Source organism: Penicillium daleae (genome assembly GCF_028827525.1).
Source record: "Penicillium daleae strain IBT 16125 chromosome Unknown utg000007l_segment0_segment0, whole genome shotgun sequence".
NCBI classification, from domain to species: domain Eukaryota; kingdom Fungi; phylum Ascomycota; class Eurotiomycetes; order Eurotiales; family Aspergillaceae; genus Penicillium; species Penicillium daleae.
The window spans coordinates 2,018,766-2,042,551 of record NW_026623155.1 but is presented as its reverse complement, the minus strand read 5'-3'; the positions used below and the strand labels follow the sequence as shown (position 1 = coordinate 2,042,551).

The 23,786-nt window shown below is 48.4% G+C and overlaps 11 protein-coding genes across 11 annotated transcripts; 6 read left to right on the top strand and 5 right to left on the bottom strand.

The window, feature by feature from the left end:
* Positions 1 to 403: 403 nt before the first annotated feature.
* On the top strand, positions 404 to 2,098 carry N7458_007909 (glutathione-independent formaldehyde dehydrogenase; the record flags this gene model as incomplete). Its single annotated transcript, XM_056911291.1, has 10 exons — positions 404 to 523; positions 586 to 611; positions 680 to 723; positions 777 to 950; positions 1,003 to 1,032; positions 1,097 to 1,192; positions 1,252 to 1,266; positions 1,331 to 1,709; positions 1,769 to 1,841; positions 1,895 to 2,098. 10 exons carry the CDS (start codon positions 404 to 406, stop codon positions 2,096 to 2,098), a joined length of 1,161 nt encoding a protein of 386 aa, XP_056764117.1.
* A 654-nt stretch (positions 2,099 to 2,752) lies between these two features.
* On the top strand, positions 2,753 to 4,008 carry N7458_007908 (sugar phosphate isomerase/epimerase family protein; the record flags this gene model as incomplete). Its single annotated transcript, XM_056911290.1, has 7 exons — positions 2,753 to 2,852; positions 2,923 to 3,019; positions 3,085 to 3,222; positions 3,285 to 3,443; positions 3,506 to 3,608; positions 3,658 to 3,833; positions 3,891 to 4,008. The coding sequence occupies 7 exons, from the start codon at positions 2,753 to 2,755 to the stop codon at positions 4,006 to 4,008; spliced, it is 891 nt and encodes a 296-aa protein (XP_056764116.1).
* Positions 4,009 to 5,331: 1,323 nt separating this feature from the next.
* On the top strand, positions 5,332 to 6,849 carry N7458_007907 (Zn(II)2Cys6 transcription factor; the record flags this gene model as incomplete). Its single annotated transcript, XM_056911289.1, has 1 exon — positions 5,332 to 6,849. One exon carries the CDS (start codon positions 5,332 to 5,334, stop codon positions 6,847 to 6,849), a length of 1,518 nt encoding a protein of 505 aa, XP_056764115.1.
* Positions 6,850 to 8,401: 1,552 nt separating this feature from the next.
* N7458_007906 (fungal specific transcription factor domain-containing protein) lies at positions 8,402 to 9,886 on the top strand (the record flags this gene model as incomplete). The annotated part of the gene is made up of 2 exons (XM_056911288.1): positions 8,402 to 8,707; positions 8,762 to 9,886. 2 exons carry the CDS (start codon positions 8,402 to 8,404, stop codon positions 9,884 to 9,886), a joined length of 1,431 nt encoding a protein of 476 aa, XP_056764114.1.
* Positions 9,887 to 10,620: 734 nt separating this feature from the next.
* Positions 10,621 to 11,291, bottom strand: N7458_007905 (Cytochrome monooxygenase himC; the record flags this gene model as incomplete). The annotated part of the gene is made up of 3 exons (XM_056911287.1): positions 10,621 to 10,944; positions 10,990 to 11,007; positions 11,148 to 11,291. The coding sequence occupies 3 exons, from the start codon at positions 11,289 to 11,291 to the stop codon at positions 10,621 to 10,623; spliced, it is 486 nt and encodes a 161-aa protein (XP_056764113.1).
* Positions 11,292 to 11,380: 89 nt separating this feature from the next.
* N7458_007904 (uncharacterized protein) lies at positions 11,381 to 11,624 on the bottom strand (the record flags this gene model as incomplete). Its single annotated transcript, XM_056911286.1, is given in 2 exon segments — positions 11,381 to 11,545; positions 11,556 to 11,624. 2 exon segments carry the CDS (start codon positions 11,622 to 11,624, stop codon positions 11,381 to 11,383), a joined length of 234 nt encoding a protein of 77 aa, XP_056764112.1.
* Positions 11,625 to 12,287: 663 nt separating this feature from the next.
* On the bottom strand, positions 12,288 to 13,886 carry N7458_007903 (CRAL-TRIO domain-containing protein; the record flags this gene model as incomplete). The annotated part of the gene is made up of 3 exons (XM_056911285.1): positions 12,288 to 12,796; positions 12,867 to 12,966; positions 13,023 to 13,886. The coding sequence occupies 3 exons, from the start codon at positions 13,884 to 13,886 to the stop codon at positions 12,288 to 12,290; spliced, it is 1,473 nt and encodes a 490-aa protein (XP_056764111.1).
* A 1,266-nt stretch (positions 13,887 to 15,152) lies between these two features.
* Positions 15,153 to 15,845, top strand: N7458_007902 (uncharacterized protein; the record flags this gene model as incomplete). The annotated part of the gene is made up of 1 exon (XM_056911284.1): positions 15,153 to 15,845. The coding sequence occupies one exon, from the start codon at positions 15,153 to 15,155 to the stop codon at positions 15,843 to 15,845; it is 693 nt and encodes a 230-aa protein (XP_056764110.1).
* A 138-nt stretch (positions 15,846 to 15,983) lies between these two features.
* On the bottom strand, positions 15,984 to 16,974 carry N7458_007901 (SDR family oxidoreductase; the record flags this gene model as incomplete). Its single annotated transcript, XM_056911283.1, has 3 exons — positions 15,984 to 16,551; positions 16,615 to 16,838; positions 16,894 to 16,974. The coding sequence occupies 3 exons, from the start codon at positions 16,972 to 16,974 to the stop codon at positions 15,984 to 15,986; spliced, it is 873 nt and encodes a 290-aa protein (XP_056764109.1).
* A 613-nt stretch (positions 16,975 to 17,587) lies between these two features.
* N7458_007900 (AA9 family lytic polysaccharide monooxygenase) lies at positions 17,588 to 18,850 on the bottom strand (the record flags this gene model as incomplete). The annotated part of the gene is made up of 1 exon (XM_056911282.1): positions 17,588 to 18,850. One exon carries the CDS (start codon positions 18,848 to 18,850, stop codon positions 17,588 to 17,590), a length of 1,263 nt encoding a protein of 420 aa, XP_056764108.1.
* Positions 18,851 to 21,937: 3,087 nt separating this feature from the next.
* Positions 21,938 to 23,254, top strand: N7458_007899 (uncharacterized protein; the record flags this gene model as incomplete). Its single annotated transcript, XM_056911281.1, has 2 exons — positions 21,938 to 22,555; positions 22,631 to 23,254. The coding sequence occupies 2 exons, from the start codon at positions 21,938 to 21,940 to the stop codon at positions 23,252 to 23,254; spliced, it is 1,242 nt and encodes a 413-aa protein (XP_056764107.1).
* Positions 23,255 to 23,786: the final 532 nt, after the last annotated feature.

Here is a 23,786-nt window from a genome sequence, read left to right as displayed (position 1 = left end):
CTGTGGAACAGCTAACGTCCCGCCTCTTTTTGGCAAGTGCGGCGAACGACACGCTCAACCGGGTACTATTCCCCGCGAGCACCGAGTACCTGCAATGCGCAATGCGGGGAATTCTCAGCTACCCCTCATCCTCATCGCTGGTCTTGGGAATTGCCTGTTCTAATAATGCGGGGCATCATTAGCAAAATGGCCACGGGACATCCCCTAGGCCACTCATGATCCTTGACCCTAACTGACGTCGGAAACAAATACAACCGATTTGGGTACGACTGCCGGGACTCGATGGAGTCATAGCAAAAGCCGCGACGTGATCTCCGCGTATAAATGGTTTGAAAGAACCCACGAGCGCCCGACGCTCGCCAAATCTTCTTTTACGGAGACTTCCTTTTCCACTCATTCCACAATGGCATCAGCTACTACCATGCAGGCACTGAACTATATTGGACCGTACAAGGTCCGAGTAGAGGAGGTTGAGAAGCCCAAGATAGAGCATCCGGATGATATTATTGTCAAAGTCACCACTGTGAGCTTACCTTTTTTGGCACCGCTACTTCTTGCCGAGTGATGAGCTGACCAGAATTCAAGGCTGCAATCTGTGGCTCAGACCTGCAGTAAGTACAGGGTGTGCGGGGTGAATGCGAATACCGAGAAATGGCACATGAAACTTATTGGCTTACAGCATGTACGAAGGACGAACTGCCGCAGAGCCAGGCATAACATTCGGTAAGACAACGTCCATTATATCGGGAGAAGGACTGGCGCTGACCAAAGTCAAGGCCACGAGAACATGGGTATTGTTGAGGAGCTGGGAGAGGGTGTCACCTTGTTGAAGAAAGGAGACCGTGTTGTCATGCCTTTCAACGTTGCAGATGGTCGGTGCCGTAACTGCGAGGAAGGGAAGACAGCTTTCTGTACTGGTGTCAACCCGGGATTCGCAGGTGGCGCTTACGGTAAGCTTGGAAAATTCAATGGTCTATAGTGCTCTTGCTGAGAAAATGGCAGGCTATGTGGCCATGGGACCCTATCGTGGAGGTATGCAGAGCAATGATTTCCTCATCTAAAGGTTTACAATCTTGCTCACCAAGACGGGACACAGGCCAGGCACAATATATTCGCATTCCCTATGCGGATTTCAATGCTCTGAAACTACCACCTGGCAAGGAGCACGAATCTGATTTCATTCTTTTGGCTGGTATGATCCCCTCAATCTTTTTTAATGTATGTGCTGCTTATTCTAATCACCGTGAATAGACGTTTTTCCCACCGGTATGCTTCCCACCCATGGTAAATATCTACGAGGAGAATTGGCCATCTGATCTTGGTAGTACAGGCTGGCACGGTGTCGAGATTTCTGGCTTCAAGTCGGGTGAAAGTATTGCGGTTTTTGGCGCAGGTCCTGTCGGACTCATGGCTGCTTATTCGGCTGTGTTGCGGGGTGGGTCCAACATCTATGTTGTCGATCGTGTCCCTGAGCGGCTGAAGGCCGCTGAAAAGATCGGTTGCATTCCAATCGATTTTACGAAGGGCGACGCTGTCGACCAAATCATCGCTCACAATATGGGCATGGTTGATCGTTCCGTTGATGCCGTTGGGTACCAGGCCGTGAACCCCAATGGATCATCCGAGAAGCCCAACATTGTTCTTGAGAATATGATCCGCGTCACGCGGCCTTGCGGTGGACTGGGTATTGCTGGCCTCTACGTGCCTAGGTAAGAATTGTTCAATCCGCCTTGTGCTGTTCTCAGTGTCTGATCGGCTATTCGCTTAGTGATCCTGGTGCATCTGATGCGGCATCTGCGAACGGCATGATCAGTTTGAGCTTCGGTAAACTCTTTGAAAAGGCAAGTCATCTCTGCCCCATAGAAACTCGGACTCATTCTCTAACCCGCTACAGGGTCTTTCCATCGGCACTGGCCAGTGTAATGTCAAAGCATACAACAGATACCTCCGCGACATGATCATTGCTGGCAAGGCCAAGCCTAGTTTCGTCATCTCCCACGAGATTGGACTGGCGGATGCGGAAGATGCGTATGATAAGTTTGATAAAAGGGAAAATGGCTGGACCAAGGTTATCATTCACCCCAATGGAGGGGTTTGATCAATAGTTTGGAGTCCCGTGTTTATGTGAGGGAGATTTGAAGAATTCACAACTTTCGCCGTATCAATGCAGCTCCATGACGGGATCTAAGTAAGGTTGATCATACAGAGCAGAGATACTTCTCATTCATACCTCTTCTTGATCTTAAAAGGTTTCGTCGCCCCCTGCGCCAGATTTGCAACGAGAAAGAGATTAGTCTCCTTCAACACGTAACGCTGATCGATTTCGCATCGCTAAATTTGCAAGTCCAACAACATCTACCTCTCCAAAATGACGCGATTAAAGAGTGGAATGATGGTGGGCTGCGATGCACAGTACGCATATCGTGGGGGCTTCGAACCTCATACGGCAAGCCTCGCCGATGGTGGATCCCCATTCACAGAAGGCAGATCAAAATTCCAAGATGCATCGAGCATTTGAAGGCACAATTCCCGCGTTGCGTTGACCCATGGCCAATAGGATAACAAGACTATGTCCAAAGAGGACCCACTCTTGCGGGAAAAATTACTTGGTTGGGACGGGCAGGGAAGGTGGGTGCCCTGGTGCGGAGTAGTGTATACTAGAGATCGAAATGCTACAGAGATATAAGTAACTTGTTGAGCCTCTATCTACCCCGTGTACATCAAAAGGATTGAAATCATACTCTGTGCAAATATGAAGATCAATCGCCTGCGTTCCGTCTGGGGCATTGCGCCAGGTCCCAACCTGGACAATTGGGCGCAATTGTTCCCAGACCTGAAGAAGCAGGGTTACAGTATGTTTCCTTCACTTTTGAACGGGAATGATTGTAATGAATCAAGGAGACTGATTTGATCTTGCTTCAGTCGGAGTTGAGGTGGACATCCATGGAATCGTTCCCGAGCGCGACTTTCCACGACTAAGGGAAATTTGTGACCAGGCAGGTCTCGAGATTGGTGCAATGTGAGCAAGCCAAGCAGCAATTTCCACAAGATCTACGAATTGGAATATTTATGGACATGACCTAGGGTGCACTCGTCGTGGTTTATGTATGCTGGACCTCGTCCAGTCGGCCTGAAAGCAGAGGATCACCTCCGAAATTACAAAGAGCTACTTGAACTGGTCAAGCAACTGCGACCGATTACTATCAACTTCCAGTCCGGAGAGTAAGTATATTCATGGTCATGGTCATCACCAGAAGACTTTTAATCACACTGAAACTTACTAGGGATGCTTGGGATGTCGAAGAATCAATCAAATTCTATCAAGGGACTATTCATATCGATCAAGAACTGGGACTCACTGGCCAAGTTACCCACGAGACTCATCGCAACCGTTCGCTTTTCACCCCTTATGCAACCCAGCGGATTTTGGAAGCTGTCCCAAAGTAAGAGGGATGTATCCTCTGACATGCCTATCGCAAAGCTAACCCTTTTATGAACCATACAGACTCCGAATTACCGCCGACTTCTCGCACTGGATGGTTGGACTAGAAAGACTTTTGGATGTCGGCGAGGGTGATCGCGTTATGATTGATGCAATCATCCCGCATGTGAGTTGAACAGGGTATGCCGAGGAGATTGGAACTAATAAGCCTCTAGGTGTATCACATTCATGCCCGAATCGGAACGACACAAGCATCCCAGTGTCCCGAGCCACTCAACCCTGTCTTTGAACAAGAGAGATTGTGTATGGAGAGGATCTGGACAAAGATCATTCAGAGTCGGTTCAAGCAAGATGGCCCGGACGGCATAATTACATTTGTCCCTGAATATGGGTATCTTTTGTTCTATCATTACCATTCGGTTGGAGACTGAAACTAACTTGCTACTAGGCCGTTCCCTTATCACCCCATTGGAAGCTCTAAAGCCCACGGGCAGGTAGCAGATGAAGAGGGGGTGAGATTGCAAAACTTGTTCGAAGGCATTGCAGAAGCTCTTGTTAATGCTTGATTGGGGTGAGAGGGACATTCACGATGATGTTGGAACCAAGCCTCGAGAATACACTGGAAAAGTGCCAGGATATTACTAAAGGCCGCATCATAACTATAGATCAGGAGAGAGCCAACCACATGCCTTGCACGGCAATTTCTAGATTTTCCCTGTCAATATAGATGAATTCAAATAAAAATCTAGACTTCAACTTGGAGAAGTTCTCCCGTATGATCGCATGCAATCATTATGCAGGTTCTTGAAATCTCGATCCTCGTCAAGCATGCCCAACAATAGCTGGGCATTGACATCCATCCATTTAGGGTACTGAAATATCGCAATCGTGTCTGCAGAAATGCTATAGTATCGATATGCCTATTGCGGTGACATTTTGTGGGTCGTTTTAACACATTTTCCCATCAAACCCGAGGATTCACAGGTACCAAGTATCAAGCAGGGCAGAAAAAGAAGAAAACGGTTCGACCCAGTCAGATCAGGTTGAATTCTGAATGGCTATTTTAATCCGTCTCAAAATCAAGAGGTAATTAGTTTCCAACTACAACTATAGAGACACTAGCAGCGAATGAAACTTGGGCATATCACCGATTTTGTTCCTGCTTCACCCACCAGTGGCTGTTTTATTTGTGGGCCCCACATGTCTCAGAATTGCCAGGCGATATAAGCGAGTCCAGCCGACGTTGCCTGTGCCTGATAACACTAAGTACTTATTAGTTATCTCGAGTAAGCGTTTCAGATCGAGCACGTTCAGCGACGATTCGTATACATGGCTCCTAAGGAAGGGCTGAGCAGTTATTTGAACATTTGGACTCAAAGGGGACTGTCAGAATGATTCAGGGGGTTATTTTGATCCTAACCAGGTTTTTCTACGCAGGGAAACAGGAGTAGAGTTATCAGGTATAAAGATTGAATCTCTTGATAGAACCTCAAAGAAACCATAAATGATCTAGATTTGATCTGTCAAAGAATGCTGCCAGCGCCCACAGGCTGGCCAAAAAGAGGCCTAGCACGCTGGGCGCGGTCAATGAACATCCTAAACAGGCAAATCTTGATGCCCATCGGCCCGCGGCTATTGGCCCAGGGTGGAATCCCGGGGAAAGCGGGGAAACGCGGTGCGGGCGATGGGGACTCCTTCCGATCCCGCGTCTCCCTAATTCACCCTGGCTCACGTTTTAACCCATAACCCATAACCCACACACCCACCTCACCCCCAAAGCCCAGTCCTCTATTTGAACTGCCCTTGCTCGCTCTAAACCCCGATCCCGATCGGCCTTGCCGCTGCCTTCGGCCGGCCTCTACGACTCTACTCCTAGAGCACCAGAGACCATGGTTCTGAAGGCATGCGATCGGTGCTACGCGAGCAAGGAGAAGTGCACATTTACTGGTAATGATCAGCAGTGCACAAGATGCCGGCGCCTCAAGATCGCATGCTCGACCTCGCGGCGTAACAGGCGCATAGGGCGCCGCCCTGCCGCGAAAGCCTTTCCTCATGGGGAGATGCAGGTCTGGAGCGTCGATTCAGACCAGCAAATTGAGACGCAGCCACAGCAGCGGAGCCCGTCCAGGTCCAGCGAGGGCTCATCCTCTAGCTCTTCGCTCACTCGACGGTCCAAATCAATATCACCCTCTAATGACTCGGTGGAAGAGGTAAGGACCACCCAACGCCAGAATACGCTGGTCTTGGCACCAGAGAGACTGCTGGCATCCCCCACCACCCTCAAAACCACATCCGATGCCTTTCGCACAGTAATGGACCCGGAGCAGTTCTCAGTTATACATATGCCATTCATGCTGGGTCCTAGCTTTGTTCCCGAATCGCAAAAGACTGTCTATACCATCTTATGCCTATCTGCCCCAACTCTAACTGAGGGTTACTTGGCATTTTTGGGGATGATGACCCGGTATCAAAGATCACTCGTTATGCGTCAAGAGGAGCCGGATATGGTTAAAGCTGCAAAGGGCCTGCAACGCTTGCGGGATGTAAAGATCACCCAAGACTATGATGCAGCTTGTGCTCTCTTTCTGGGTCAAACAATGTACGTGTTCAATGTACTTACAGCGCCCGATTCTTCAACCGCCCACTCGATCGTACGCAGTGCCCTCATGTCGACGAAGGCATGGCTTCCGAGGATGGTCCATTTTCCGATCATGGACACCATCATCATGACACCAATGTTGGTCGATACGGTCGAGTGTTTGGTCCGGCGAGAGGTTCCTATCATACGGATGCCCAGCACGGAACGCATCATCGTTGATCGGTACGCTGGTGTCTGCGCGACTCTCTTACCTTTGCTTTATGATCTCTGTGTATGTAGCCATACCATGAGGACGGGCGTTCTTGCCGTTGGGGAATCTCCGTCCGGGATGTATGAGCAACTTGCCGACATTGAGCGAGTGATTCTTGACTGGAAGCCCCCCAACACGCCTGAAATCTTGCTCAAGCACGGCCAATATGAGGTGCTGGCAATGATGACGCAGGCAAACGCCTATCGTCTGGCGGCTTTGTTGATCATTCATCGTCTTCGATATCCTCTCGGAGTGGAAGATGAAACGGCACGAGATCTTGCGAACAGCATTTTCTCTATCATATCGCATTTTGCCGATTCAGCCGCCCAGGAAACAACAGCGTTGCCGGTAGTTTTCCCCTTGACCATGGCGATGATTGAAATTGAGGGACCAGGGGAGAAATTGTGGGAGAGACTATCGCTGTTCGCTGTGCAAAGCATGAGTGCAACGCGACTCCGAGGATTTATCAAGCAGGTCAGAGCGTGTAGGGAGACTGGGTATGAAGGTCTTTGGTTTGATTTGGTTGAGACACAGCTTCATGTTGCCATGCCCCCATAGCTCGCGTTCTGTATGGTTAGCAGCTTGCAAATCTATCCTTTTCTTGTCAACAAGAGGGCTAAAGCGTCATGACACGGTAGTATGCAGAATGACCATAGTTTGGTGGTCGCAGGGTAGCGCCACTCCCGTCACCGTCGGTTCTCATCTTGGCCAGAGTTTGACATTCCATGAGGAGAGCCAGTGCGATGGGGGGAAATGGAAACGTAAAAATATCGTCATGCCAGCTGGCAAGAGCTAAGGCCGCCAGTTTGCTTTTCTGATGCTGGGCCGGTTGGGGGGAGGGGAACAGTAAGGGGATATATAGAATTTAAGGGGCGTACAAGCCAGCTCTATATACTCCGTACGGAGAACTCACCCGAAGGAATGACGGAGCACGGAGTACGCAATCTGCCTACCTAAATAATTGGAACCGGCGGTGTTACTTGATCAGAATAAGCATGCAAACATGAGGTGTTTTCCCGGCCATAACCCCACCACGCAGAAATTTTCCCATTTCCGATTAAGTTGACCATCCAGAACGCGTCCAGCCCAGTCCACTTGAGGATCAATAGATTCAGTAGACTCCATCGAACGCATCGACCTGCGTCCCAAGGCCCTCAATAACCCCCTCGTTGAGGCGCCACGAGTGCAGACGCAGCCGGAAATGGTAAGAAGACACCGGGTCGGCCACTTGACACGATCCTCCGCTAGTCGACCGCTCTCCCGAGTCCCGAGCCCCTTCCCCAACGCCGCGCCTAACCCGATTGAGCAGAAACTGTCCGGATTACGTCGTTGCTTCTATCGCGCCCAGCCTTTATCGTGCATTTTTGGGCCTATCTAGTAATAATCCTCCGAGTATCCAAGTATATGATCCTATCCCCATCGCTTATTTTGAGCCGTTCAAAATTCAGGACGAGATAGCCCACCTGATCCCCCTTGGAAATTGCGGGGCCCCAGACTATATATGTGAATCTATTTTCCCAGAGCCTGGGTTGAGTCGTCTTTTTTCCTCTTCTTCCACTTGATTGTTCCTCCAGCTTTATAAAATTCATACTTCGCGAATGGAGTCTCCCTAACACTTGCCCCGCGTCAAGTAACAATTGAATATTCAGTCAAAATGTCCACTACAAGACAACCATCCATGTTCCTCTCTGGCAGAGCTCAAAAGGCCTGCCAGTCCTGCCAAATCGCCAAAGTACGCTGCAATGCGGCCGCGGGGTCTCCGTGCCAAAATTGTATCCGAAAGGGCATTCAATGCGTAGTCAATAGAAGGAATCGACAAAAGTAAGTGTTGCCTCCCATTATTCTAGTGGTCGGTTACTGACAAAGTATCAATCAGGCCACGACGCATGTCAACCCCGATATCAAAGTCATCTTCATCCATTAAAAGTGATCAATCGTCGCCTTCTTGCGTTTTAGAGAGCCCTCGATTGCTGGAGAACTCCCCCTCACAAGTTTCAGCGAGGAAGATTTCTGGAATACATTCACCAACCTAGGCTCTTCGGCACCCTGCACACCTGGAGTCTTTAGCCAACAGCCAATCCTGCCCGGATTTATCAACCCACTTCCTTCGATGATGAACCGGCAAACTGTTGAATGTCTTCGAGTAAATGGAGTATTGTCCCTTCCGAGCATCCGCCTCCAGAGTGCCCTGTTGCAAACGTTTGTTGAGAGCGTGTTGCCCTCCATGCCAATCGTGGAGTGGCAGCAGTTTCTTACTGCCATTCGGGATGGAAATGGTGCTCATGGATCTGTGAGCTTGCTGCTATATCTGGCTGTGATGTTTTCCGCGACTACTTTTGTAGAACTGCAACATTTACTCGCAGCCGGGTATTCTAGCAGAACGGAGGCCCATGAGGCTTTCTTCCAAAGAACCAAGGTCAGTCAATGCATACTTCATGAGAATTTGGGACATTTACTAATCAGGAAGCAGCTTCTGTATAAAGTCAACTATGAGTCAGATCCTCTGACCATCGTCCAGTCACTACTTCTGATGACCTACCGACTGGATACAGCGGATGGTCAGGACAGCCGTCACTGGATCAAAGCTGCAATCACCGTGGCTCGATCAATCGGCCTTTTTCAAGACGCTTCAATAACAATGAACTTCCACTATAGCCCCAAACTGTGGAAACGAATCGCATGGTCATGTTACATGACAGACTGTGTGATTGCATTAAGATTGAGATGTCGAGCCGCCATCGAGCGGGCCGAATTCTGCCACCCACTCCTCACAGAAGAGGATTTTGAAATTTACACCCTTCCATTGGAAAACCAGATCCTGTCTCCTGAGTGCACGCTTGTCAGGAATATCAAGGCTCAAAGGGATCTAGCCCATGTCTGTATCTCTACGGCCAAGCTTTGCACTTGCATCAGCAACGTCTTAGATCTCCAGGGCAAACAAAATAACAACTTTGCCGTCTCACCCAACTCACCCTCGGCAAGTCCCAGTGATGACTATACTGGCCGAATCTGCTCTTCAGAAATGGAACTAGCAGACTGGGCAAATACCTTACCACCACCCTGTCAGGCCTGTCCACTCGAGCCACACAGCATCGATGAAGAACCTACCGTCATCCTCCAGCGCAACATCCTCCACATGATCTTTTATACCACCATCGCCGTCTTCCATCAATCACAACCATTCCCCTCATCAAAGTCTTGTGTCCAACTTGCCGCCAATCAAATTTCTCGAATTACTTCTGAACTCTATCAACAGAGTTTGCAACACCGATTACCCGTCGTTGGCGTTACGGCCATCCTTGTCGCACTGATTATTCACGTTTCCGAAATGAAAACGTCTCACTCCGAGCAGCGAGATGAAGCTGTACAAAATTTCCAGTTATGCCTTGATGTCATGAGCAGTCTTCGGGAGTTGTATTGGGAAGCTAACACTGCTACTGCGTGGGCGTTGAATGTTATTCAAAAAGTTGCGTTTAATGCGGGTTCTGGGTATGACTGTCGATTCCGAGAACGATCTTTTTCAAGCGATAGCAGCTTGACGGAGCCGCTTGGTACAGTGATGCCGATGATTGGCATCTCGCCGATGGATCAATAGCTTAATTAGCTCGGGTCACTCGGTGTTGACTAGCGGAACAAAACGCTGTAGCTAAAGGGACGTTATATATTTGAAATAAAATAGATCAAAATCGGTTATGATGAACCAGCACTCCATCTATCTCTCCTTATCAAGCTTCCAATTTCAAATTCTGATAGGTCCACGCATGCTAGCGTTCCTAAATACCATAAGGCCAATAGTACTGTGAGTCGTAGTTGTTGCAGCGTTCGTGTGTTGCGCTTTAGGTCAAAGGTTGGCTTTCCTGAGTTCCATAGGATAGGCTCTGATACCAGCGGATGCCCCTCCTTAGCTTTCCCATTCGGGGTTTCCACTCTCTAGATAGCATAGCCTCTTGTCCCTTAAGGATATAAATCGGGTCTTTGTCGTTTGGACCTCCGCCGACAGGAAGGTGAGTGTCCTTGTTGGCCATGCGTACGTTGATGGGGACAACGGGGTAGAGTCGCAAAGCTTGGTAGGATACGTTAGAGTTTATCCTCGCTTGGGGTGGGGAGACATACTCTCATTCATAACCCAGGTGAGATAAGAGATAGACTTGAGATCTTGAAATGATGGCTTGCGACCCCGAGATTAAGCACCTCCCGTCTCAGCTTGTTCCAGATATCGGGCCGTCTCGCCATGACGAAAAACGTAATACTTAACTGACTAGCAGTTGTGTCTCGACCCGCGGGTAAGATATTCAGGAGTTGGTCGGTGAATTTGGTTTTGTTGAGTGTTCACTTGGACAACTGGTACAAGAACACGTATTGCTGGTCAACCTCATGGGGCTTTTGTAACCCGTCATTACCGCTGTCCAATGCCATTCGATAGTCTATCGCCTTTTGAACAAACCAGTCGACGTAAGCCCGAGTATTTACCACTGCCTTCGAGAAATCCTTGTCGTAGTGCAAGCCCATCAGAGATCCCAATCGGCTGCGGAGTGCCAGACCCTTTTGAGATTTATTGAAGACCTTTGCGAAGGACGAAGCTGACAGCGGAACACTATCATTCAGAGAATGAACAGATTCTCCAAACAGAAACTCCGTTGCCGAGTCTAGGGTCTTGGAAAGTCAGGAGGAGAACACAACGAATCCGGTGTGAATTACCATTCGGAAGAAGAGGTCCTGCATGTCCACAGTCGATCTGTCACGGCAATCCTCTTAATCAAAGCCTTGACATGAGTCTCATAAACGTTGATGTCAGTAATCTGGTTACGGGTAAAGTTCGGGCGAATAAGGGCACGCGAATGCTCCAATTTACTTACCTCGGTAGCGAAGATGCCATATCCCAAGAGTGGACGCATCGCTTTGTTCCGGTAATCACCCAGTTCAAAGTCCTTAAACTTAAGAGCCAGAACTGTCTGTACGTCCTTAGGCTCGACGGTGAATACAACTTGTCGGCCAATCATTTTGGCTTTGAAACTCATTCCGTAAGCTCGATGTCAGCCACGGACATGTTCGAGGAATCGATTCTCCTTGGCTGCTGAAAGCATTTCTGTCACCATTCCCAGACCGAGAAGGCCGTGGGAGATTGTGTGTACTGGTGGTTTACAGCCATGCTGGCGAGAGTATTACCAGCCTTGTCTTCTGTTAGTCCATTCGCATCGATATTCGGCTTCAAATCTGTTTTATTTACCTCAGAATATATGAAGTGCTTTAAAAGCTGAAAGCACTAGAGTTGCAACTCCAGCAATTAGCACGTAAAAGGGAGACGGAGATGAATCACGAAGTGTTGGCGCCATGATAGATAACTCCACTGAGTAGGCATCTCATGGTGGCATTTATCGCCAGAGTCGAATATATTTGTACTATGAGGAAGTCGGCATAATATTTGGCCATGATGTGGTCGGAATTTCAAAGCAATCGACATTGTGTGGTCAGATACGAAGCTTGCAATCCAACGTTGCAGGCTGCATGCATGCAGTATATAGTAGGTAGGTGAGAGCCTATATAAAATCCAATTAGGGCTGCTTGTCACCGGGTCGTTGCTTGGGAAACTGGCATAGATCAACTATTGAGGGGACAGGCTTCGTGGAGTATGTCAAATATATGATGTGTGAGGGACCCGAGAGCTTGCGGGGTTGTTGCCGCTAAGGAGGCATGACCAAAAGTGTTTCTTAGTTGGGACTCCAGATTGTGACTTCTTCCTTGAGTAGCTGTTGCCAGAATAAACAAAGTATGGAGTAGGATCCGCCCAAAAATGGCTGAGAAAACTGAGTGTCAATCTTGAATGTTAGCCCTATTTTAGCGACATTCTGATGAAATTCCACAATCACATAGGGTATTCTGGCATTGGTCTAGATATCAAGACTCTGTCTGTACTCTTAAGAAGGAACAAGAAAGTAAATTGGAACGCCATATGAATCCCAAGAACCCAAGTTGCATCAAAGGTTAGCAAACAATCCTTAAGCGGTCACTGCAGTGGGCTGAGCCTCATCAATATGCTCAGCCACCACGTCCAACTTCTCGTCAACCTTTTGTGTGACTTTAGTAGGGTAGAAGTCAATCTTCCCTCCCTCTTTGATAACGCCCGTACGATCAAGGAGACTGCGAGCGCGCACGTATGGATCAAGCTTCCAATAGTTCGCACTTAGACTTTTGATCACCTCGTCCCGGCGACTTAATGAAGACTCGACATCGATTTGGGAGATCCAATTAGCGGTGACGCTGAACAGCTCGCCTCCAAGGTGGTTCCGCTCTTCAAGGATAATATCCCGCGTGACTGTATCCTTCAGTCTGTCATTTTCGTTGGGCAAGGGTTCGATGTACTCGTAGTCCCAATCTTCCTCACCGCCGACTTCCTTCAAGATTTGTGATTGCGGAATTAGTTTTTCCAGCTCCTTGGCACCGGTGACGAAATGGACCTTAGATGCGACTACCGGGTCGAGGATACCGTGGATGATCTTCCAGAATCCTGAATTGGAAAAAATAATTGTTAGATTCTAAGCTCACAGTTGGTGGTATGGGAGTTCTCGAAGACAAACCGGAGAAGATCCATGGCGCATTGTAGAATATCATAGCACCCAGTGATTCAGGATAGTTCTCTTGAAAACTGTCAATGATGAACTTTACAGGAGGGAAATCCTTTGGCAGCGGATTAGCAGGAAATTATAACAGGATGAATTTGACTTGTCGCGTACCCAATTTGAAAGACTGAAAGACGTGAGGTCAAAAAGAATTGCCTGCTCCCCGCAGTATATTAGCCGTACCGTCCACATGTCCAGATTCGAGGAAAAAGGATGTATTACCATTGACTCAACGGGTGGCACTTGTAGATAGCGCACTGACTCGATACAATGAATGATATAGTCGAACAGACCCTTTTGTGTTTGTTGACTTGGATCGTGGATTCGCACCCGAACAACGCAAATAGGGCGACTCCATTTATCACAGCCGTGCAAGTACCCCTTACCAGTCTTCAGCTGAAGCACGTAGCCTTCACCGTCTTTCTTATCGACGGAGTTACCCTCCAGGCGCGATTTCTGGAGATTGTGCTCTTCCCCCTTGATCAAGACTTCTTCGTCGACTTTGTATTCATTGACTCGCCAATTCAAAGATGAGACAAACTTGATCCACGCTTTTGGAACGTTCCATTTTTCTGCGCGGAGGAAACGCAATAGGAGCGCGTCAGGATGGTCTTGTTTGAGGAGAGTCAAAAAGGCAGATCGTAGCTTGTCGCCAGGAAGTTTGATCAGGAGTGATCCGACGGTCTTCAACTCATTTGGTGCGACATCAAGGCTCTTGAGGGTTGATAGTAGATTTGCCGGGATTGCAGCTAGTTCTTCCTCTGTTGGTTGAGCTGGTGAACGGCCGAGAGAGAAGAAGCTTCGATGACCTTTGCTGGTGGCATTCGAAGAGATCGATGATCTCCGGGCTGGATCCAAAGGAGGGATGTCCGAGTCCCATGATTGCATCAGAATCCGCCAAAATTGGTGGAGTCTCTGCTCCTGTGTTGAGTCGAGGTTGCCCACATAGCCGGGCTCGATCTTGGTGGCGGTTGTCATGACAAGAACCAAGTGAGATTTGTAGAGTATTGATAAAAGGCTCCGGGAAAAGAAGGGGGGTGTGAAGGGACGCTCCTGAGCACAATGGCAGGGTCTTATGTAGCTAAGAACAGAAGGATCTGCGTTTTATTCCGACGATGGCCACATGTAATCAGCACAGAGCCAATAGGTAGGAATCCGCGACAGCGTCCAAAAGCTGATCCATGTGATAACTTCTTTCTTTTGACCCAGCTACCTCGGTGATAAGAGGCAATGCCGCAGCAGTCTGCGGGGCTAATGCAGGAAGAGGGGTAAGATGCCAGGAATGTGGGCGATAGTCAAATTATACCATGACGGAATGAGCTGAGAGTGGTCACAAAAACCCGGCCAAGGTTAAACCTTAAAAGAGGTGCGCGAACTGGGCTGAGTCAAGTAGAGTAATGATGATACTCAACGAGGTCCCTGGGTTCTCAACGCTGGGGATTGGCGCTGAAGTCAATATGGATTATCCGGGGTCAAGAAGCCAAACCAGGATTAGCTTAACTTGATTGGACGACGAATCTGTGGGTTCGCTTGGGCAACCCCGCCTCCCCCTGGGGCCTTGGAGTCCCGAGATCCACTCGAGGATCCAAGGATGGCAGACCAGCTCGCGGTCGCTGCCATCGTTTTCGAATTCCACGTGCATCTGCGATAGTTTTTAGGAATCCGCAATGTGAGATCAATAATAATGTTCCTTGACAAACAAGCCACTTAATGATTGGGCCGGGATGGCGGTATAGAGCGTCGGCTGTGGTTGGGAAAACAGAAATGGAAAGCCAAAGAAAAGCGGGAGGCTGACCGGCCACTAGGGCCAGAGCTGACTGATTATTGGGGGCTGGCCTTTCAGCACGTACTACTCCTAGCACCCGCAGCATTAGCTATCACGACAAACAAAGAGTTGATTCGGCCATGACTCTGGTTCAAGATCATACCCCTGGTAGAGCTAGGGCGTGAAGAGGTGAGGTGGTTATCAAAGTTGGCTCTTGGCACAAGAAGCGGTCATATCCATGGATAACTAGCGGGCTGTATGGCGTATGACATAGCAAGTCTTTTGGATATGTCCATTGCGGATCATACCCAACAGAAAGGCTTCAACAACCCTCTCGTTCTGTTGAATTCGATGAAGGAGGTTATCTCGTTGAACACGAGTGGGGCCGCAAACACGGCAAAATCTGCCGTCACGTGCGAGGAATTTCCCAGCGCCCATCCTGCACGTTTCATCACATCAATGAAAATTCAAGCCGGGGCATGGAAGAGCGGAGCAAATTCAAAGAGTTGCCTATCCAGCCCCAGGGCATCTTTTGGGAAGATGACTTTATCTCCCCAGAGCATGAGCAACGCCTCATCTCCATCTTCCAAAATGAGCTAGAATGGGCAGATCGCCCCGGCCGTCTGTCACTCCACTACGGCTACACATTCGACTATAAGACATTTGGCATCGATCCAGAGATTCCGTTTAAGGAATTTCCAGAATGGCTGCGGCCACTGATTCCGATTACCGAAGTACGACCTCCGGATCAAGTCTGCCTACAGTACTACCCACCTGGTGCTGGGATCCCACCACACGTAGATGCACACGGTCCATATGATCAGCTCTACGCGTTATCACTCGGCGGGCCGGCGGTGATGCAGTTCCGAAAGGGAGAAGAGCGGATCGACATTGATTTGACTCCTCGAAGCATGATGCAGATGTCGGGAGACTCCCGACTGCATTGGACTCATGGCATTAAGAAGCGGAAGAACGATACTTTGCCGGATGGGATGCAACGGCCGCGCACCAACCGCTGGAGTATCACTTATCGCTGGCTCAGAGATGGAGGTGAATGTGAATGCGGGAATATTGTCCATTGCGATACAGCTCAGCGCCGACTGGGCGTCGAGAAAGAGAAAAGGTCGGTTCTGGCAATAGCAGCACAGGCCAGCGTCGTGGAGCAGCCATAATAATAAAACCACCCATATTGCCTAATCGATCTCCTGGCAAATGTCCCCATTCAAACAATACCCATTGTGTGTTATGGAAGAAAATTGAACGATTTTCGATCAAGATCTGCTGAGAGATCTCAATGATAAACGAATCATTTATTCACAGTCTGTCTTAGACATGATATCTTCCCACTCATCACAAGTCTGTAATCGCTTCAGGAGGTCCTCGCGCATGATACCGAATGTATCTGATCCAATAGGTAAGCGCAAGGGGATCTCTTTACCAGAACAACTTCCTTCGCCCCGGACAGCATCAACCACCAATTCACATCCCTTCTTCGCGTCCCCCGGCCAGGTTCCATGAGATTTCTCCAAATTTTCCTGCACCGCATTGTTAATCTCGTCGTAGTCAGACACCTTGTTTGGTGCACGGAACTGTATATTCTTTGAATGTAAGATTTCAGTGCGGAAATGACCAAAGGTGAGGATAGATGTTCGTATTCCAAATGGAGCGATCTCGACTGCTAGATTGGTTGCCAGTCCCTCGAGAAGTGCTTTAGATCCGATGTAAGAAGCACTTGTCGGCTTAGTGTAATATACGCTCACTGAACCGACAAAAAGTATAGTTCCCGCCCTGCGGGCACGCATCATGGGCAGAAATGCCCTCGTCAAGTTGATTGGCCCTAGAGCATTTACTCGGAGGGAACGTGTGACAAGTTCTTCGCTATTTATCAGTCAGCTTGACAGTCTGACGACAAAAGGACGAGCCCAATTCTATGTTACTTACCTCATCTCCTCGAGAATACCGCCCTCGATGTAGCCAGCATTGTTAACAAGCACGTCAATATGTCCATATATCTCCCATGCCGTTTTCGCTATCTCGTCCAACTGCTCCTGGGAAGATGTGACATCCAACTCTAGTACAGCAGCTCCGGCATCTTTGAGTGCAGACAAACGTTCAGAACCGCTAATTCCTTGGCTCGCGCGAGCAGTGGCAATAACTCTGTCACCCTAGGATGAAGTCAGATTAAACAAAACAAAGTAATCACCTGCTGATTGGACGTACTTTCGATAAAATAGCCTTAACCATAGCCTCCCCAAGGCCAGAGGAACAGCCAGTAACAAACCAGGTCAATTGTGCAGCCATATTGAGCGTTAGATAACAGCTGGAATCTGAATGCACAGCGTAGGGAGTCCCGGCAGGTGAAAATTGCAAGCAGGAAATGCCACATATTTATTTCTGAGCCACTCACAAAAACGTAACGTTATGCTGACTGTACAGACGAGGCTGGGTGGATGAAGTGGGGGCTGCATCGTACATTGTCCGAATCATGCTCAATCATGCTCAGATATGCGTAAGGCCTCCCAGTCTTGTCTCTGACTGCGTGTCCCTCTGTGCAGGTTTCGGCCCCAACAAAACTCGTGACTACGGTTGAGGGGGTTTCAGAAGGCAGAATCTTCTCTGGGAGCCCTGAAGCTCTAGGGTCTTGTCTTCAATTGATGCTACGTGCGGCATGACTGGTTCAAGTATGGAGGCTTTACAACAGAGAATCGAGGTAATTTTATCGACCTTGGGTGCGGTTTACCAATTTTCCTTTTTTAGGATCAAGTTAGATAAGGTGATACTTGACGTCGTATCTATCGAATTAGGCCTAACGCACAGCTCAACGACAGGAAAACGGTCACTATCAACACGCCAACATCCATCAGACTTCCAAAATCGGCCTTGTCAAGTATTCTTGATCAAGTCGTCCCATAATTTACGAGAGATCAGGGCGAATATGATGGCGACGCATGTGAGCCACCTCCCGGCGTCTCTTGGAAGCGGAGATGGTCAAGGTCTCAGAGATACCAGAGGTGCATTCAGTACCTTCAGCCACGCCCTGAGAAGCATCCCACTCGCCATTGACGCAGCGTTGGAAAGCTGTTCCGCCATTGCAGTACCAGTAGCCTTCCTCGCTGCACGCACCACTAAGGACACCAGATGTCGTGGTTGAAGAGCTAGAGCTAGATGTGGCAGTAGTAGTGGCGACAGCATCGGAGGTACTAGGGAGATCCCCACCAGCGGCAGGGCGCTCGGGGTGATTAGGCTTGGTCTGACCGGTGGGCTCAGATCGTGAAGACGTAGCCAGGGTAGTTTGAGACACAACAGTAGTTTCGGCAGCGGCGCTTGTGGTGACCACAGCGTCGGCGGAAGAACTGGTGGTCGCCGCACCAGTAGTGCCAGCACTGGTAGTGGCCGAAGTGGTGCTTGCCGCACTGGTAGCTGTGGCTGTGCTTCCGGCGGTATACAGAGTAGGCCCAGGAATGATATACGTGCTGAGTGTATTCCAGATGTCAACGTAGATGCCAGGGTCGGTGTCCTTATACAGAGCGGTGCCGAGAGTACCACTAGGAGTTGCGGTGCCGCTGCCAGTAACCTTGAGATTGATGCACTGAGGGTAGTTTTGAGCACCGTCCAAGTCTTCAGCACCATGCAGAGCAATAATCTCATGTCGAAGAACGTAATCACCAGCTTCGATATCAGTGGGGATGGTGACAGTGCGGCTGTAGCTATCTTCGATGAGCTGATCAGAAGCCCAAGTTCCAGGAACAGTAGCATCACTAATCAAGCCGCCAGCATCGATTTTGAAGAACTCCAAAGTGGTCTTATCGACATCAGAGCAGTTGCCGTTGCAGTTCGCCATATACGTGATAACGGGGCCATGGTGATCATCAGGCCAAGTGCTCCAGGTCAACTTGACAGAGCCACCTGGGGCTACTGGAGCAGAAAGAACTGCCGGGGCTGAGCCACGATGACAAATGATGCTGGAGTTGTCGTATGCGGTAGGAGAGACATAGCCATCGTCGGTAGCAGTGGTGGACCAGGCGATCAGCTCAGGAGGGTCGGACTCGTAGTAGTATGTATCCACCAGATACCCTCCATAAGTGGTGCCATCCACGTCAATACTCGAGACATATCCGTGGCCTGCGGCCAGCGCAGCCGAAGCAAGGAGGATGCTTGCAGTCTTAGAAAGGGACATAGTAAAGAGTTGGTCAAATCACGCACAGCGGAATTGGGTTGAAGGATAGAAAAGAATGGAAAATAACTTCAATCAATAAAGCTCGAAAAAATGAAGGTATGGGAATGAACCGAAAACAAATTTGTGTTCTAGGGAGCCGAAAGTCGACCAAGGATGCCTCTATTTAAGGCCTTTCAGGTCAAGTCATCATGCTCGATCACGCTCGGCAATACTGGGTCTTATTTGAGCCCATCGGTGCTAGTATTAGCCACTGGCGACTATTAAGGAACAAGGAAATTGCAAGCCCTCGATTTTATCCTGTTGATCGCGTTCGAGATATCAATTTGGGTATGGGGGCATCAGCCGTCAATTTCACCTCACATAGTGTGTTTCACAACTTTTTGTGGCCACTGCGTAGCCCCCATTGCATGAAATATACTGGATGGAGCTCACCCGCATATGCCTAGGCCGGTTCTTCGTCGGGACTGAATTTGGTCCGCATGTAGGCGGCGGATACAACATCGAGTACCTCACTCTCTCTCCCTTGATCGCCCAACAAGCGAGGAATATACCACTTTCTGTGGATTAGATATGACACCTCGGATCTGATTACGCTCATATTAATAGGAGAATAAAGCCGAAATCAAGCTAGTCCGCGTCTGAGATTAATTGGTGGCATAGAGTTCGCCTCAAATGCCGAGATCTTGAAACGCGCCAAAGGCTAAGCGAGATCAGCGATCGGGAAACCGCGATTTCTGATGTGGGGGGCATGATTCGGGTTCGGTACATCTACTCGGTAAATCCAGAGTGACGTGTCCTCCATTCAAATCAGGAGACAATGTCTCATTTAAATTGACCGGCTGTGTGTGCATTCAAGCTCGTTCTTCCTAGATGCAGGACTGGTTGGATCATGGGAAGTTCCTTAACCGCCAGGTGTTGTCGTCACGGAAAATCAGAGCGCCTTGTGCTGCCGGTTCCACAGCCCCGCCAATTTTGGCCTGATTTGGAGGGCCATGGGATGAGTAAGCTGTAGTAAAGGAAGGCTAGTTAACTTATTCAATTTGTACAGTGATTCTGCATCTCCAGATAGGCATAGTAGCTGATATAACCAAGCCAGGGGTGCGTTAGATATTTTTGTTGGCAAATTTGTGACCAGAGAGTATACAATGGAAGCAAGTCACTCACCGTATGCTTTCGTAGTCAACTGAAACCGGGAAATTCAATGAACATCTCGTATCCTATGTAGCCAAGTCAACAGCCGTTATGCTACATAAACCATGAGGATGGGACTTCAACGGCACTGCCAAGGAAGGTCATTGATATTCATAGGTGGATATCAAGCCCCTGCCACAAGAATATTACCGCCCTTCAGCTTTTTTTCTCTGGTCATTGAGATTCTCTATGTACAGGTTCTCCTGACTCCACCGAAAAGTCCTTTTGTGTTGCCAGTTGGCAACACATCAAAGGTGCGCAGTTTCATTTTGAACACGACCGCATTGCTAACCTAGACTTTCCCTCGTCCAGCAGTATAGCATTCAGCCTGGGAACATATCTTCCTACAAAAGAGTCAAATATATTACCGATCAGAGTATTACCTGCCACAATTGAAGAGATTGATGCTGCTGTTAATCCTCCAAGTCAATATTGTATCGAAGTCCTTGTTATTTCGGATGTACAATTGGAGGTGAATACAAGGTAAGGGCCTCGTGTATGGTTGACGGTGCGCCCAATTGGTAGCAGCAAACAAATCCGAATATCATCAGTGGCGGCTAAGAATAGGGGCAATTCAAAATTGTTCCGGTCGTTGTATGGAGTTCTCAACTAGAGTTTAAGCTCGATTAACTAAAGATAGATAACTGCCTATACAAAGGTGTGCAGCACTTGATCCCTCAAGGAATGAGCGAGCCAATCCCCCAATCTATTTACTCCCCAGGGGAGTTAGGGATTAATTAAAGAATTGAGATATTGTAGGGCCAAAAATTGACGAGAGAGAGACCGAAAGGGAGCAAGGGGTGATGAATTGTTTTGAATGATTATTATCGGGGTCACAACATTGATATCTGTTCTGTCAACTTCATGAAGCTGATACTTCCGCTGCAAACATTAAAAAACTAACAGCATGATTCGGACACGATTTGCAAACCGTTGACATACTAAGCGTCAACATCAGCCCCGCTACAATGTTTCACAGCTATCTGGTAACGCTAGATACTGATCGGTATTCTGTCGGTGGCTAGACCCGACATCACAAAAAGCGAGACTCAGCTGGTGACTAGAAATTTAGGCTTAAATGAGTGAGATAGTTCAGATTTAGGCTAATCTCCATACTGTACCATAGTTGAATGGTTTATCAAGGAGTCTCGAGGACACTAATCGCCGCGGCATTTGTTTAAGTTACAGCGATCCTGTCGATTGGTTGCCTCACCCGTTGGGAGAGCGGAGTAGAATGTGCCGCCGAAATCGAGTCTCAACCCAGTGAGTTGATCGTCAAGTCACGATGTACCTCTCATAGTCAAGCAAGACTTGAGCATATACAACATATCCCTCGAGACTTGGGCTGTCAGAATGAGTTGACCATAATGCTTCAGCTAAGGTGAAGTAGCTAATTGGGTTTCATCTCCGCACTGCGGTACTCGGATCCAAAAATCCACGATGGGGTGGATTCATATTCTTCGAGTGCAACACTCCTTTCCAACTTTTGGGCGAGAAGAGTCGTTCTTCATTAGTGGACGGCCATTCCGCACGATGGCAAATTTTTTGTGGACTTTTGGAGAGTAATCAAGAATATAAGCTTTTCCTTGGAGGCTAGTGAGGGTACTAATCTCCATAAGTGGGGCCCGCGGAGTTATCGAGAAGAAGAAAATGAGGTTCTTTTGGGAAAATTTAGTAATCTTTAGGTTCTAGTCCACCAGACGGACCTATGGCCATTGATTTCGGTCTGAAGTTCAAAATGTCCGGAGCGGGGGCTTCACTTCGAACCTCTTTGCTCAGGGGCAAACCCTGCCAGCACAAACTTTTGATGTTTATAGATAGAAAGTCGCGGCGTTCCTGCCCTGCGCCTACCTGCGACTTCAATCCATCTTTCTTTAGCGATTTCCAATCAATGCGATGTTGAGCATAGCGATACACTGGCTGTTGGCGCCGGAAGGCCCCTCACACAAATCACTCCAATCTCGTTGGGATACCTCGGCGGATGTGGCAGCGAACTCACCCAACTCGGCAGCTGGGTCATGGATAATCGATCCGCTGCCTTCGCTGCAACGGACAGGCCTAATTGTGGTCTCGGCGTTGGCAACCGTCTCTCTGATTGCCACATTCAGCTTGCTATGTTTCTTCACTTATCGCTTTATCTTCTGGAAGAAGTACTATAAGCGGTATATTGGCTACAATCAATATGTCGTTCTCATGTACAACTTGGCACTAGCCGACTTTATACAGGGCTTGGGGTTCATTGTGAGTTTGAAATGGATTGCCAAAGACTCTTTACATGCAGAAGACCCAGCATGCTTCTTGCAAGGCATTTGGCTGCAGATTGGCGATCCAATGAGTGGATTGTTTGTTCTCGCGATCGCTTTGCATACTTTTATGCAAGTAACAATGGGTCGCCAACTCGGTCATCGCACATTCGTGGCAATTGTGGTTGGTTTATGGGTATTCGGGGTAATACTTGTCATCATCCCAATTGCACTTGTCGGCCCTCACGTTTGGATGCCTTCCGTGGCGTGGGTATGTACTCGCAAATCTCGAAAACGAATTATCTAGCATCATTATATAGCCTGGCTAACTTCTCGGTTTCGACAGTGCTGGATGACCACGCAACATCCCTCCCTCCGCCTTTGGACACATTATTTCTGGATCTTTGCAGCCCAGTTTTTCAATCTTGTTCTGTACGCCATCATGTTCTTCCAGCTTCGACGTCGAATGTCACAGTCAAAAATTCTCGGCCAAAGTTATACGGAGAGTGTTCGCCGCCTCAATCGAGTTGTCTCTTATATGGTTCTTTATCCAATTGTCTACATCGTTTTGACGCTCCCATTATCTGCGGGCCGGATGGCGTCCGTGAGCGGAAATAGCCCGAGTGTTGCATACTTTTGCGTTGCAGGTGCCCTCATGACACTTTCCGGGTTCTGCGATACCCTTCAGTATACCCTGACTCGGAAAAGTATCGTCTTGGATTCCGAGACGAGAACAAAGAGAGACGATGGGTACTACGACCTCTCGAGGAGTGGACAAAAGAGAACAAAGCAGGGCAATATGCATTCAATGAAGTCAGAAGACCAGGGTCCGGTGTCTACAGTCTGTACAACATACCAAAGGGGATCTTCTACCGATGCAATTGTTCCCAAAGACGAGATAGAGCTCGCATCCGTGCCCCAAGTGTACCAGCACACTACAATTACGGTGACACGGGAGCCGGCTTACTGATTTCTTTTGTTTCAAAAACCCTCACCTTTGGTAATGGCGACACGGAGGTTTTCTATTTGAAAAAAAAAAAACCGTCTTTCTTGTCACATAGCTTTTCTTGGATTGGCATAGTAACATGGGTGGATTATGATCAAATTCAAAACAGTCTTATACATGAGCACATAGGGCATTCGAGTGGGCCACTAAAAATCATTTTAGCCCTCCACGCTAGGTACTTGGATTGCAAATGCGCCTGTGAGCCTATGACGTTCGATCTTCTTCATTGATTTCTTGATGTCTTTCTCCTCGCAAAACCATATCGGATTCAAATATCGCTCGTATGTCTGCATTGAACAAAAATCTGGTACTGACTTTACCATTGGGTAACCTCATGCTGTTAGCAAAACAACCTTATTTAGTACACGGTTACGATAATGTCTAAATACGGAGTATAACGAAGGCTATCTGATACCCAATTTTTTGTAGAATAGAATGGTCGTCCCCCGAGGGTTCTCTGGCTCCCAGGTGGTAGTTGAATAATAAAGCATCATTT